We start from the raw sequence: 15,634 nt of genomic DNA, 5'->3' as shown, positions 1-15,634 counted from the left end.
GAGTCTGATAGTGAGTTATCAAAGTGAAAAAAATGCTTGAGAAGTAGTCCAAGTTGTTGAGTCGGTAGGATGTCTCTTAGATAATAATAATAATTTAAAAAAATCTAACCCTGAAACCATTACTCTGACAACAGTCTGACAACAGAGCACTTTACCACAAAGTGTTGTATCACACAGCTCGGGGATCAAATTAACGTTTACAGCGTTGAAGTTTGCAGATTCAAAAACTGCATTTCGCATCTCACCGTTGACTTCCTCATCCACCACGTATTTGTTCACAGCTGTCATATCTCCTCTTTGACAATCACGGGTGGAAGAAGGAAAGATTATTGCACTGTCTCCGACAATGGCTAAAAGCATGCAAGCACTCAACCTGTCGAGCCATTGCGTGGCTGTCTTCAGTACTGAACTCTTGCATTCAGTAGCCGTTGGGTCGCCATAGCGATTTGTGCTCTCAATAAAGAACAAATGTCATTTAACTAATTACATTTTTCCTATGGAAGTGTAAAAACAAATCACCTTAGAGAGGAATATGTGGTAGGGTGATATATATTCAGGATATGAATGGGTCATTCATCTCTTATCTCAGACCATATTAACAAGTGTTCCACAGAGTAAACGCCTCTTTGATTAATCGGTTGCATATCTGGCCATCTATTCTTCAGTCTGTATTCCATATCTACTGTCCCACAAGAGATGTTAAACATTAGCCTGGAATGACATTTCATGGAACAACAATGTGTTTTGATTGGCGGTTTCCATGAAATGAAATTTAAACGACTTGGTAATGAATAATATAATAGTGTTGTGTTTGCAGACTAAAGAGTGGTCTCCCGTCGAGTACTGGCCGTCTTTTTCTTTGAACTGGCATTTAGACTGACAAAAACAAACATTTGCAGAAAACAGGCCCATTCATATTTCATAATGGGACTCCCTAGTGAACACCGAAGGTAAATCATGCATCAAATATTAAAACTGATATTTCTGCACATGCCACATCAGACAAATAGGGTTGCCTTTGGTGTGCTGCACAGAGTGTGTGCACAACCAAGACACAGACATATGCATCGCACGCACGCACACACACAGCCTTATTATCTATTTGGTCTCATCCTGAGGAACATTTTATAAGCATGCCATCCTCCAAAGAAGAACCATTAAAAAGCACAAGAGAGGCAATATTACAGTAAATTATTAAGCTATAGGACTGTGATAAATCACTGAGTGTTATCCATGGAACATGGCATATGCTAAGGTGAGAAAGACATACAGAGCGGCCATTCACACTTGGTGCTGAAAGCCTGACATTTAAAAGCCTGCAACATCCACCATCTCTTCACAGCCCTGTCGACTTCAGTCACAACTCATTTATTACAACTAATAGTGAATGATTCGTGTAAGGACTTTATCCAGTTGTACTCAGCAAATAAATGTACTACTGGATGCTATGTGGGTATGGTTCTGATCATTTCCATTTGACATAATTTTCATGAACGAGGCAAGTTGAAGGATTTCTGAATGCATCTCAAAGGAAAATGTGCTCCAACTAACATCAGTGAGGAACAGAATGCAGACCATTCTAATGTGCCGCATTAATGGTTATGCAAGGGAAGCGTCATTAAATGTGCATTAGATGAAATATCAATGCCTAAGCACCCAAACTAAACATTTTGTGGTTTGGACGTTATCGGTCTTTCTTTGCACAGCTATTCAAATATTCCTTTTGTAATTTAAAAAAGAGCGATTCCTGAACAACTTCAGTGTTTCAGTCGCAGCTTGTCGACACAGCCATCGACGTGACTGACACACCCGTCACAATGAGAATCCTTCTTGCCTGAGGGACATGTGATATCTGTCAACCACTGGATAGCTTTTAATGTTCCCTTCTTGCCTGCGTGTCAGAGCAAACACCAAGTCAGAACATCAGCTATTATCCTAGTGTTCCATGCATGATCAAACCTAATTCCCCTTAGATCTTCAACTGTCTCTCTTTCATCGCAGATAACTCAAGACTATTTTTCCCAACTATTAGACATCCTGTGTGTGCATATGTGTGGGAAAGAGATGGGGAGGGAAACAGGGAGACAAGAGACCTGCATAAAAGTCTGTCACATGGTCTTTCTCCATGGGGTGCAGTTCAGCTTGTTCCTGAGTCTCATAGACCAATCACAAAATCCTCTCTTTCATAGATACCAACACCATTTACAAAAAACAGCTTTGTTGCTTATGGGTGGTTGATCATTCATAATTGTTTCACCTCTTCTTTAGTCACTATCTTCACTTTCATAAAGGAAGTTGCTGTGTCTAAATGGAATGACAAAATCGTAACAAAAATAATCAGAAACAATAATGAGTCCTTTCAGTTTAAATGTGTCGCTCGATTCTCACTCACTGTGTAAAGTGTTTATTATGTCCTCTGCCATGCTCTGTAATTGCTTACAGGCAGACAGTGGAGCATGTGGCGTGCAGCTGGTTACAAGGGTCAGTCTGACTGATGGACTGCAGTATAGGGACAGACCACAGCTCTGGCTCTCCCTCATCTGGGGGAGGTCAGGGTCTATTGGCATGGGTGGAGCTAGGCCTCCATAGAACAAATAGTTTCCATATCATCCATGCAGACATAAGGCAGACATGCATTTCACATGTGAATAGTCAGATTCTCCCTTTGTCTCAGCACATCTGATCCACCTTTCGCAAGCCCATGGATGACGTATTCATCGAGTCATCTCTCAGCTCGCGCGATCTGGGATCCATTGCTTTGGGCGATGTGGGAAGACATCGCCTGAGCATTGTGATCATGGTATGCTATTGACATGGGAACAGATAGAGGCAAAGAAACAAATGTTGCTGTCAGTTGAAGAGACATCATATAGGGACACAGGTGTTGTCCACAGATCAGCGGTGCCCAATGGATGGCCTTTGGCCATGTCCATACACAGAGACACACAAACGTGTGTCTTCAATAGCAAACATGAAAAATGTGTTGCAGCTAAGTGTAATCTGTAAATCAAACGACAACTAAAAAAATAATTTCTTATCAACCTATACCTAATATGAAAAAATATTTTTTCATGGACTACTGGGATGTATGTGTGTGATTGAATGTATGTCATGTTATGTTGTACTAGTTCGCATTTTGCGTGCATGTACTCATCGTCATCTGTGGTAATTGTGTATCCTTTAGTCTGTACCACTACCCTTTCATGAATCATCAGCCCCCACCTCCTAGCTTCTTTGGGGAACCCATTCACTCCACCCAATTGGTCTTGTACCCCAACTGTATTATTGTAATATTTGAAGTGGTATTGTGAATAAATAAATAAATAAATAAATAAATAAGATGTGATGCGGATCAAATCTAACCCTATCTAAAACACAGCCACACTGGTTACCGGCTTTAAGCAAGACTGTTGATCATTCATAGACTACATTCACTCTCTAAAATATGTAATAAATGTAGATTTTGCTCTTGTTGATCCATGAAGGAAATTCAACCTAATCATATTAGTAGGCATACATAGGATAAATCCCAAACCCAGAACTCCCCCTCTCACACTTAGTGTGTTATTCACAATAGGTAATTGCCTTATTCTGATGCAGAAACACCTGCTAGTTCAGCAGGATATTACTTGCTATGATGTTTTCACTATGTTGTCTCCACTTCCTCAGGGCAAGAAACAAGGGGAAAAACAGTATTGGAGGTAATTTGATCTTCAATTTCACAGTTAACACTAAAACACATTAAAGCAATAAAAGTTGATGCTTAAGCCCATATTTCCTAAGGCTGTGTTGCTGTATGTCTGGCCCTATTTGTCTCCCAGTCAGGCACATTAGTCTCCTACACCCTCTGCTTATTACTCTTAGCTCCCCCAAACGGTGGAGATCAATGTATGATACATGGCAGCATCATTGCTTACTGCATGTGGATGAGTTGAGAAATGCCTCTCTTTTTTCCGTTATTTCCTTGGAGAAGTCTTTATTGAAGGCCATACAGTATGGACACAGGGAGGGAGGAGTAGTCTGGTTCAGGCTTGGTGTTTGTGTGTCTGTTGTCTGGTTGGCTGACAATGGCTGAATGGATAGTTGGAATACTATCCTGGCTGTTAATGATTTATATAAACTTGATGAATGTAGCTATCATAAATCACGTGTTGTCCATTGCTGTGTTTTTCACACTTGGCCTCATACCAGGAAGGTCTGGAGACTTTCAAGGCATGACATTTTTAGTTGCTAAGACAATAGCTGCTAGAATGACAATGGGTGTAGGTTTGTTTTCAAATGTGGGAGGGACAGCTTTTTTAATAATGCGGCTGTTAAATGTAAAGTTAAAAAATGTGTGTCTGTGTGGAGGGGGGGGGGGGGTAGATTAGCATTTTTCAAAAAGTGGGTGATTGTATGATGAAACCCATGCCCCTGTTCTTAACGGTGGCAGGACATAGTCTGACTTCACCATACTACCAATAGTTGCTGTTCAATGCAATGTAGAACTTCCCATTGAACAGCATTCTCATGAAAGTAATCTGTGGAAGATTAAGAAATCGTAAAAGTGAACAGGCATAGGTGTCACATGACTTGCTAATAAATCTGAATCTCTGAACTCTGAGACAGCCATTACATCACTCTTCCATCTAATACAAATCTGGGTTTGGAACCAGGAGCAGAGAAGGGTTGGTGAATGGTAGTCCACTCCCATCTGTTGTGTTTTTGTTTAAAAGAGGTTCTCTCTTTGACAATACAGTGGGTCGCTAGACACTAGGACATATGTCATGTGATGCCTGCTATCACATTCACACAGATTCAAACAATTAGAGCAACCTTGTGAGGGTGTACTGAAGTGCCCTCAAGATAGTGAGACATTGATTATTTCAAATAAAGACAAAAAGCCCTTTAAAGCGAAGCTCGTCGCTGACATTTACTCAGCTATTTACATTTATCACTGACAGACAACAACCTCATCAGTGTGAGTACCACTCCAACATCCTCCATTAAGGTGCCTGGAATAAGGGTGCATTTCCATAAAATATTCTTACTAGTCAGGAAAAAGGGCAAATTATTTCAACACTAAAATCCGCTAGTGCACCACTGATTCAATTGACAGAAATGACCTCAATTATGTTGTTAGCATGAGAAGTCAATTAGCATGAGAAGGCGTTACGGCGGTTGGAAGTTTCAAGTGTTGGAGATAGAGGGATAGCGGCATCCACAACCCCATTTCATTTTGCTCACATCACCTGAACGAGTGCTTTCCATTTGTAAATCAATGAGCAGGGGACACATGAAAAGATATGAGGTATTCCTCTTATATGTGCACCCCATTTGAAGGAAAGAAATTGTCTCCATTACCGCTCCCAGTTGGGAGTTACATTCCAGGAACTATATGTCAGAATTGGATGCTTTAACGTTGATCTTGGGGAATTATGATAAAGGATGGCTGATCATGTCTGTGGCGTTATTCAGTGGATCTTTGTTTAAGAGCTGATCAAAGCTGAGGCCTAGCTAGCTTTATGTTGTGTTGCTCTTTTCTCTTCGTTACTGCAATTACAAAAATTTGACATTTCAACAGCCTGTGTCAGCAGGAATACATTTAGGAGATAATGCCAGACAATGTTTTTTCAATTATTTTTTTCTGTAGTTCCAACTGTTCCAAAACTTTGCAGTTGGAATAAAAATAAAAGAGCCACATAGTACACATTCAAGACCACTTGTCCCACCTGAAAAGTCTTGAATATTGCATGTCAATGACATGTTCTGAGACGTTCCAAATTTTCCGGGAATGTCTTTCATCCCAGTGAAATGTATGATGTCTGAGTCAGCTGATACAAAATGCCTCCCTTTTTCTGAAAAGATCAGCTTTACATTGTCACTGTTGAAACCATTCACATAAAGAATCATTGTTTTCTCATTGACATTCTTGGAATGAGCTCCAACATTATAGCAGCCTCTCTGTATTAACACAGCTGTAAGCTCAACTATAGGCATTTGCCATGGCACACAACATCTTTATTGTGCCACACACTCACTAATGACAGCTTTAGTAGTAGTAATTCAGCAAGGTGGAATATGAGGCTCAGTGTAAGAGACCAATCCTGGGTTACCCAAGGCTACATGTCATGCAAGGTCTCACATGTGATATATATATATATATATATATATATATATATATATATATATATATATATATATATATATATATATATATATATATATATATATATAAAATGTATGTATGTAAAAACAAAATATATATATATATTATATATATATATATAAATGGCTTCCTCTCTCCTTAAAATAATAGATATGAAAGCCGTTGTGAAAATAGGTGTAACTGGTGATCCACCAAATGTCTAATAATCTATCTTGAGCCAGGTTTCAGGTTGTATGTCCTTGACTTTAGTTAATCAGGTTAAAGCATAATCTTGAGTTCAATTAGTATCCATGTGGAGCTGAGTAAGATTGTGGGACTACTAGTGCCCTAAACTCAATCCTCCATCAGCAGTACCCTATAATGTGGAATCAATATTACACATCTAGGCCTATATTACATGTACCATCTGCTCTGACATATCTGGGGTATTGAAATGTACGCCTTACATGATCAGTGACCTTTAACACAGTTTTTGTTGTCTTTTTTTACTCCTGCACAAGATGTGATTCCTTGTAAATGCTGTCCTTGACCTGCTGCAGTCAATGTTTACTATAGGCCAGATTAGAGACTGAACCTCTTTTAACCATGATATTATTTACCTGAGTCTTCTGTTCACCAAAGGGATTGCTTTAGATCACTGTATGACAAATATTTTTTGTAGATTAAATATTTATAAATAGTTTGTTGTTCTCTTTGGCTTTTTTCTAAACCATAATTCCCCCCAAATAAAACAGCTTGTACCGTCTGTGCTATTGTTTTCTTTTGCTATGTTTCTTGTTCTTTTGTCAGTACTATCTAACCTCCTTGCACATTCCAGTCTCTCTTTGCCTCTGTACTCAAAGTCTGTGGAAGAGAAGGGGAGGGCAGGGGAGGGGGTTGTGGTAATTCATGCACACATGTGCCTGCCTGTTCCCCAAGTGACAGGGCCAGGGGGAGGGGCACATGATAAATTGCCTTCCACCGGGGACATAGCCACCATGATGTGGGTAAAAATGGAAATCGCTCCCTTTCACCGTCATTACATCAGTTTAAGCGCGTGTGGGCTTCAAGACAGACCCACATTTTAGAGACAGCCGTTGTTTTTGACTCCGCTCGTTTGGATGTGTTTAGGAGATGCAAGTCATTCTGATCTAGAACTAATACCATATCTACTCATTCATTGTGTTATTACTTACGTATAGACACATTGCTTGATGGACAGACGACCAAATGGATTGAGATGTAAGCCGTCCCTCGTGGCTGTTGATCTATAGGTAGCTTGTCATACCAGACACGCCTACTGTCCCTCGTCTTCTCTCAGACAAATTTAAGAACTTAAAGGAAGATATAAGAAAAGGCCAGAGATAAAATGACAACGTAACATTACTGGACTGCCACGGTCTTTTTAAGCATAACCTAAAATAAATTAAATGTTTGAAATATAGGCTACCACAATTCATCCCAATTTCGTTTAATATTTTGCATGACTGCTATAGTTAAAAGCTATTTAAGGAAAACACGTTTTTTCTACAAGTGTAAAGCATAGTTAGTCATTGGCCTATTTCCGTGAGTTTGACTTGGAACCATTTATTATCCATTTACTTATATGCTTATTTATCGAAGTTCAGCCTACCGTTGAACAGGAAGATAAGTCTGTTGTTGAGTCACATTATAGTGAGCTAGGTTATCTTTTGCTTGTATCAACTAAACCAAATCATGGTAATCTACAATAGGCCTATCTGAAGTCAGTAACATTTTACCTAAAAGTTAGCCTAAAACGACAACGTGAACAATTCCGAAAAAAACTCTGATCTGATCAGCAAATGACGTTCTCCCCCCAAAAGTAAAATGCGAACACTAATTAATAACTTATTTAAAGGCAAGTGTTTACATAAAAAAATGGACAATAGTCACCGCCATTGTGTTAATGTTCGATCATATTTAATGCCAATAGGAATAACATAAACCTAGGCTTATTTATTCAATGTATTGAATTAATGTTCGTTAGGTTTGCATTATTTAATTTCTCAGTTCATGATTAAGATAATAATCTTGTTATCATGCATAAATTACGTTGATAAACTCAACAAGTGCACTTTGAATCAACTAATTTCAAGAAGTAGGGTAGACTAGGATAACCATGTTTAGGTAACCGAACTAAAGCTGTACAATATAGGACAATTGCAAGCACAGACAAAGCCTACAACTTTATCAACCGATGTGCCTAATTTCAAAACGTATTTCGAGAAACATTGTAGCCTATTCGGCCAAATAAGTGAAGGTGTGAACTTTGAAATACGATCATACCCGTTAACACTCAATATAAAATGGGTATCGTTAAAAGTATAATAATACAATGAGGCACGCGGAGATATGGAACAGAACTGTTTCTTATTTTTCAATATACATACAAAAAAATACCAATTCTCTTTCCATGGTTTACACCTGAAAAATAACGGCAATTAAAATTTATGGACAATTTGGGATTTAAGAAACAAACATGCATGTAAATTATTTTCTTCTGGATGAGACATTAAATAAGAACAATACAATCATAGCAATTTCAAATCAACATCGAAATGAAGACCTCTGTCTTATTAGTAGACTATTCTACCGTGTGTTTCCACTTCACCTATAACCTTCAGTTTAAACATAATGCACTTTTGATTTGCTCAAATATCTTCCATTTGTAGCTATCATCGTCTGCTTTAAGCTGACATAAATAAATACAGTCGAGTCCACGGATCCCGTCCATAGGTGGAGCGTCATTATAAAAGTCTTTATATTTGCATTCTTATAACTATAAACTGTTCAAAGTTATTTCTGTTTCACTGATATCCAAGAGCAGATGCTGTTGTGAGTCTTTGACCGTACAGTGCATAGGGGGAGTAGTAAGGGCCGGTGGCCGCAGGAACAGGGACTGGTGCGCCGGTTGGCAGGGGGCTCTTTGAGTATGGATGGTAGCGGGTACTTAGTCCCAAGGCATGATGCGGGCTTCGCAGTGCCAATGTTCCGGGACTCCCAGGGCCTCCTGAGGGTGGCATGTGCATGTGGCACGCCATGGCCGCTGCCGCAGCGTTAGCTAATGATGAAGAGCTGGGATAGCCCGATATCAACTTCTCGGCCCCCGTGAAAGCAGTGTGCGTCCTCAGGTGATTCAGAAGTTCTTCGGAAGAGGAGAAACGCTTATCACACGGCCCGTTAGCCGACACCCAGTTACAAACATGGGGAAGTGGGTCGTTCGGTAGCATGAAACCATATGGATATAACGGATGTCCACTAAAAGAATGCGCAGAAGCGTGAACGGTGTGTAAAGGATGGGTTGGATACATAAGGGGATAACCAGATTTCAGGGCAGAGGCGGCTGCTACGGCTGCAGAGTCGTGGGCGCAGGAGGCACTGGCTGCGCCTGCTAGGTGGCTGGCACAGTGGTAACTTAGGCAGTAAGGGTCTCTACACAGGCTGGCTGACATCATAGTCGGTGGAGATGCCCCAGCCAAAGGGCTAGATCCTGCCTTACTGCAGCCAAGTGAGCTTGCCAGTTGTGCGTTAACCAGGCTCCCTCCGTGCGGTAGGAAGTGTTGTGGATAACCAGCATAGGCCCCAGCTAAACTGCCCGGATAGGCCATGCCAGCAGGCGGCAAAGGGAAAACTGTCTGGCCCGGTTTGTAAGGAGAAACCGGAGCAACAAGTCCAGATCCAAGAACAGACGCTGAAGAAACGGAGGTTATGGAGGAGGACTCTGAAGACGTGGCTTTGGATCCTGGAGTCGTGTCCTGATGTTGGTTGACCTCCACGTTAATTCCACCGCAACTCACACTTATCCTGCTGTGGCTATTAGCGGTTCCAGATGCATCTGTTGTGCCATTTTTATTACAATCAGAATCTTTCTTGTCATCCCTGTCTCCACATTTACCCTCCGACGGCATGGGAGAAGCAGACGTGCTGGAATTTGGGCTGCCTGTCCGTGGCGTAAACGGCTGGCAGGTGGCGCTCGGCACTCGAAAACCTGACTTCTCTCCGCCTGAGCCGCCCGTGGACGAGTCTTTCTTATCTGACGGTTTAGAATACGGTTTGAAGCTAGATTTGTCATCCACACCGATGTCACTCAATTTTAATGGACCGGATTTAGACTCCTTGTCACTAGATCCATTTGATGTTACTGAGGATAGTTTAGATGACGGCGGAGGATCCGGTTTACCTATTTGAGAGCATGTCTGCGCCAGCAGAGCCAACGGACTCTTCTTGGCATCGAGCTGCAAAGAAAAAACCAGAAAATACTTAGAATCCTTATAATACAAACAATAGCCATACAAATGAATAAACTTATTTGGTTGTAGGTGTACAGTTTGTGACCGAATGTAACGCAGTAAGGAAAGCGTAATGCGCAGAGCTTTTACGCGATGGTTAAAACGAAAAAATGAGTAATTTGAAATAGAAATATGACCAAATATCCACCAAGTGATACATTTTACGTATTTTAAGTATAGTTTAAGTTGTGTTGTGTCACTCTATCCTATACGAAATGCCTTCACAAGACACATGACAAAATAATGGGTCACAACTTTCGAAAATAACGTAGAAATGATGTGAATATTACCTCTATTGGACTAATTGGGGTTGAAGGCAAAGGCTGCAGATATTCTGGATGCAAAATGTGTCCTGATCGTGCGGTAAGCATCTTCAAAACCTTGATTGGGAGTCGGTTTGCTTGCCGTCGTGGGTCCGATGGAGGTACGGAGTGGAGAAACGGCTTGTTGATGTTTGAATAGCTGTTATTCCGAGAACCACGGCTTTTCCAGGCTAGATGAGTAGTACTATTTCTCAGGGCAGAGACCGAGGGCGATGTGATCATGTCCCAATTCTCAAGAAATTAGTTGGTAATGTATCAGATTCATTAAGAAATGTAAAACGCAGAGAGCCTTTTTCAAAAAGCAAGAAAAAGTGGCAATATAGCGTGTAATCCGTATATTAGGAGTAAGGTGCGGTGTAGTAGAATGGAGCAAGTGCGAGGTTATCGCGGATCCGTGGCTGCGTCTTGCACCATGAGCGTAGCGCGCTATGTGTCTCCCAGCAGGTCCGCGCGCTATACTCCCGAAGAACGAACTGAAGAAATTTTCACTTCAAAAGGAGCTGAATTAGTCCGAGATTAAAGCCTTTGCCGCCTTCCAATCAAATGGGACCCCGAGGTGATTGGAGGGTCAAGGGGATGTGACGTTCTTCTCTTTGTAAACTCCTCTATTTTGACAGATCGGGGGAGTAGACGATTGTGAATATTTGGGTTGCTGTGTACGCTTTCACTTTTCTTTAGACTCGAGGTTTCAATTGGCTCAGTATTTGGGTGCGAAAAAAAGTATAGCATACGTGTTCTAAAAAGTAGGCTTGCCTGTAGTGTTAGTTCTAGCAGAGCCTATCCTCTTAAATTATAAAATAACATGCTACGTAACATCTTACTTTAATTTTTTTTGTATGTGATAAAATAAAATAGGCTACATGTAGCCTTACTGTAACATAGAGGAGCTTATAGGCTATGTTATCACAACTGTATACTATGTATAGCTACATTTTAAGACAAGCGCGTGTTAATAATTACCTTTATAACAGAAACAGCGATTGTATCGTTTTTGAAACCGTAACTTGCATTTAGGATAATGTTTGACTTTTAGTGGGTCTAAACGGAACCACAAACATAAAATCAACCAGCTTCATCTTGCATTCCCCTTTCAGACAAGCGTTGACAGGAACAGACCAATGCAGTGATGGAGGGATGTGAATGTCACATGTTTTCAGTATAATATACACCGCCCTTCTATTTCCATCTCCACCCCTCCGTCAACTGTCAATTCTGCTCTACCGCAATCAATCAGTTATTTGTCAGGCGCTGTCAATCCTCGGTTGATTTATGTCAGCTATTGTAGCTGATTACATGCGAGTGTGACTGAGGAAAAGGACAAATGAGTGGAGTGGCATTTTAAAATACACTTAATTTGAGGGAAATAAATCATTCACGTGTAAGATTTAATTTGTCAATACATTGACAACGCAGACGGCGACGTAACTTGAGACTCCTCTGTGTCGAGTTTGGAACTACATTGAATTTTGCCCCCAAAAATGAAGAGATGTGGCTAAACCTTTAAAGGCTATCGTCTCTGTAGCCTAAACATGAATCAGTGTCAGTATTTCCCTGGACAAAATCAGATTTCAAAAAATTCCCCGTGCGCTGTCAATTAGGCTATTTCGGACGTAGAACTTGATGCCACTTGTACTTGGATTCATTTATTTGTATGCAAAAAGTTATAATTATGTTTTGACTATACTACTATTTAGTAGTCTATATGGTACTCTGTTGTGTGATTGGCTATGTAACATGCAAAATGTGTTAAACATCAAATATATAAATCAATTAGGCCTACAGTAGGCCTACAAATAACTAGAGCAGTTTATCAAGGCTAGAAAACATATTTAGGAACCGTCTGTGCAAATAAAGAAACGAAAATAGACGAGGCTAATGACCCACACGTTTGGGTGGGGGACATAAAGTCCTTCAGTTGCCTATCATACATATAGTTTACCATAAGAGGACCTTTAGACACGATTCGACACATCTAGGGTCTAGCATTTTCACGCTACTTTTCGGCGGTGAAAGGTATTTGAGTCTGAGAAAACTTCCTCGTGCAGGTGGGCTAAAGCAAACGCGCAGATGCAAACGCATTATAGTTATTGTTATAACTTTTCACTTGGCTCTGAGTCATTGTGATGCCCAACAATAATGAAGAAAATACACAAAAGTAAAATAGTCCAGACATTTTGTATAGACGTCAAATCGATTTTATTAACATACAATGAAAATGATTTATTTTCTATATATACGTATAAAAGCGTCTGAAAGAAATAAAAGAAGAGAAATGGTGTGTCAGGACGTTGAGAAAAGAAGTTTAAAATGCCTTGAACTATTCACCGCTGAGATGGCTAATCAGTATTGAGGCTCTGGGGCAATCGGGCATCTTTTCAATGCGGGTTTCCTTTCATCTCAATCGGGGTAGAGGCGCTCAATTAAAAGCCTATCAGTTTGTAAGTAAATCAACGCCTATCAAAGTTGTCACATCAAACAAAACGATTATTATTGCAACCCGCCTCCACCATTAATCTCTCTCTGTGGTAATCCGCTTGACAGGTCATCTTGGAGAGCAAGAAAACCAGGAGTGGACAGTGAAAGAGGGCAAAAGCAGAGGAGGCAATGTAAATAATACGAGGCCTATTTTAGCCTTCAAAATATATTCAAGAGGACCATCCTGTATGTTACAATATAATGATTTGCTGACTATTTGTGAAGATAAAATTTACTAGTTTGAATAAATCTTTAAATTGTACCTGTTAGGCCTGTGGGATTATTAAACCCTGTATATGTGTTTTTTTTTTGCTGTGACATGCGTGTTGTAAGGAAAAGTTACAAATAAATGTTTGTTATAGGATACAAATCAATTGAATGTATGCTACAGATTTTTGGAGTGGATGTTGCAAGTCCCATGAGAAAATCCAGATATATGCATTTGGTTGTATCTCAATGTTATGAATTGACTGACTTTTCCAATCGACCATTATTCACAAAATGTATAACACAATAGTCTAAACAATGCTTTTAATTGTGTGTTTTGGACGGCATAGGCCTATTAGAAATAGACAAGAAATATACTAATGCAAGACCGCCCTTTTAGCCAATTTCTTAGAGGTCTATTGTTATATTGTGTAACTCCTGACAAGGAAGAGACGGTTTCACAATATGCAAAGATACGTGATTGATAACAAGCTTGCTGTTTTCCGCAAGGATTGTCAGTCCATGACACAATACGTGAGTTATTAGGGCATAGAAGGGCAACCATAAATTTCCAGCGTCAGGCGAAAACCCTCTTTATTGTCCATATGACGAATGGGCTTCTGCACCAGACACCAAATACTCGGCATTACCCTTAAATAGGAACACATTTTTCGCGGCCATAATTCATGATATTTAAATAGAAAGTTTAAAATGACCCCGTATATTTCATAACGGCGACATGTTTATGAATCACTCCCTGCATGCAAATTATTATTTACAGCACGGGAGTTGCCGTGTTGGACTTTTAAGTCTTCTGCCGACTTAACTTTCTTTAGGCAAACGATGAATGTCGTGTCATTTTTGTGGAATTGAGACAAGGAAAGTGTGTACAGTTTAGACACAATTATTCAGACATTTCTGACCTTATATAATGACATTTAATAGACTGCACTTTTGAAGCGGGATGTTATTTTAAACAGAAAAGTTTGTGCACCTGCGCGGACACATTCTAGCAGTTGGTTTGTTTTTAAGTAGTGTACATTAATGACAAACTAGGCAATTGTTATCATAAACTTTAGATAGATTTACATGAAGATTAATATTTAGTTTTTTTGGTTTTAGACTACCGTTAGCGAATGGCAGATAGCTGGAATAGCCTTGCCTACTTTCACTGACCAAGCCTAGCATAAACCGCCGAGGAAGGCAGAAGCGTTCAACATCCAAATGAAAGCATGCACGAACTAACGCATTACAAAAAGGTGCCAACCTAACACCAGTTAGGCTGGTTTTAAAAGAGCCCACGTAACCACATTACCTGCAAATAAAGAGCAATATGTTCCGAGGTAAAGAGACAGATGTTAGAATTCTGAACCCTTCTAAACGTAATCCTTTGTTTGCTTATATCACATTTAACAGACCACTGTTTCAGTATAACAAAACATTAAATTGTGGGACATGTCTATACGAAAGGAATGTGTGCGTTTGGTTGCTCAAGCAGGGTGCAGAGCTGAGCAAAGTAGGGATACTTTTCCGTGTGGGAGGTTCCGAGCTGACGTCATCCTACGTTACGAGACAGAAACACGGATAAGCCACTCAAATATAGCACTCAACCTGTGGTTACAGTTGTGTAGTTAAAGTGGTATTTATGCAATTATTTGAAAGTATGTTGAACAACAATGATTCAACACAGATAGAACAACACTTTTTTTCATAGGCTTTGAGCTAGCCTATCTTTCTAATGTCAGCATTTGACTGTAGGATACAAAAATGTAAACAACATGTTCAAGTTGTTCGACTAGAAATCCACTCGAAGCCTATGTTTTCACTCCAACCCGAGTTGTAACACATGATTCAGCTTGGTAGCAAGTTAGTTATTAGAATAATGTATTTGATTAAGGTTGGAATTGAGACCCAGAGAGGTCTGTTGCTCTCCGAGAACAGGGTTGGGTCAGCCCTGAGCTAAATCGTTCAAGAGTTATTTATTGATAGAGTTTACTATAGCCTACGAGACAGCCTGATGATACAAGTTGACCTGTAATTCACCGATTCACAACAACAAAAACGTTGAGATAATACACACCACTTTTCGTGAAGTTAGACATATCCTATAGGTTTGTTGCCTTACCTATGTCCCAAATATTGAGTTAAATATCCCAGTGCGTTATCCGCACGTGTTTCCGCTTTGGGTCAGC

At 40.0% G+C, this 15,634-nt stretch overlaps 1 protein-coding gene and 1 long non-coding RNA gene across 2 annotated transcripts; both read right to left on the bottom strand.

Moving 5' to 3' along the window:
• Positions 1-2,363: 2,363 nt before the first annotated feature.
• LOC146268058 (uncharacterized) lies at positions 2,364-7,446 on the bottom strand. Its single transcript, XR_014768784.1, has 2 exons — positions 7,324-7,446; positions 2,364-2,805 (listed from the first exon to the last, which is right to left on the bottom strand). It is a non-coding gene; the product is annotated as an uncharacterized LOC146268058 (long non-coding RNA).
• A 1,053-nt stretch (positions 7,447-8,499) lies between these two features.
• On the bottom strand, positions 8,500-11,258 carry znf503 (zinc finger protein 503). The gene is made up of 2 exons (XM_084709531.1): positions 10,728-11,258; positions 8,500-10,383 (listed from the first exon to the last, which is right to left on the bottom strand). The coding sequence occupies exons 1-2, from the start codon at positions 10,980-10,982 to the stop codon at positions 8,956-8,958; spliced, it is 1,683 nt and encodes a 560-aa protein (XP_084565657.1). The 5' UTR covers positions 10,983-11,258; the 3' UTR covers positions 8,500-8,955.
• Between the last annotated feature and the right edge of the window lie 4,376 nt (positions 11,259-15,634).

Source organism: Hypomesus nipponensis, chromosome 11, assembly GCF_054491055.1.
Source record: "Hypomesus nipponensis isolate SF chromosome 11, ASM5449105v1, whole genome shotgun sequence".
NCBI lineage: Eukaryota > Metazoa > Chordata > Actinopteri > Osmeriformes > Osmeridae > Hypomesus > Hypomesus nipponensis.
Note: the sequence above shows the minus strand (reverse complement) of the source record. Positions and strands in the feature narration are given on the sequence as shown.

Coding starts and splice junctions, on each gene's coding strand:
- znf503 (XM_084709531.1), bottom strand. CDS start 10,982: ATGATCACATCGCCCTCGGTCTCTGCCCTGAGAAATAGTACTACTCAT. Junction 10,384..10,727: donor CCCCAATTAGTCCAATAGAG/GTAATATTCACA, acceptor TTTTCTTTGCAG/CTCGATGCCAAGAAGAGTCC.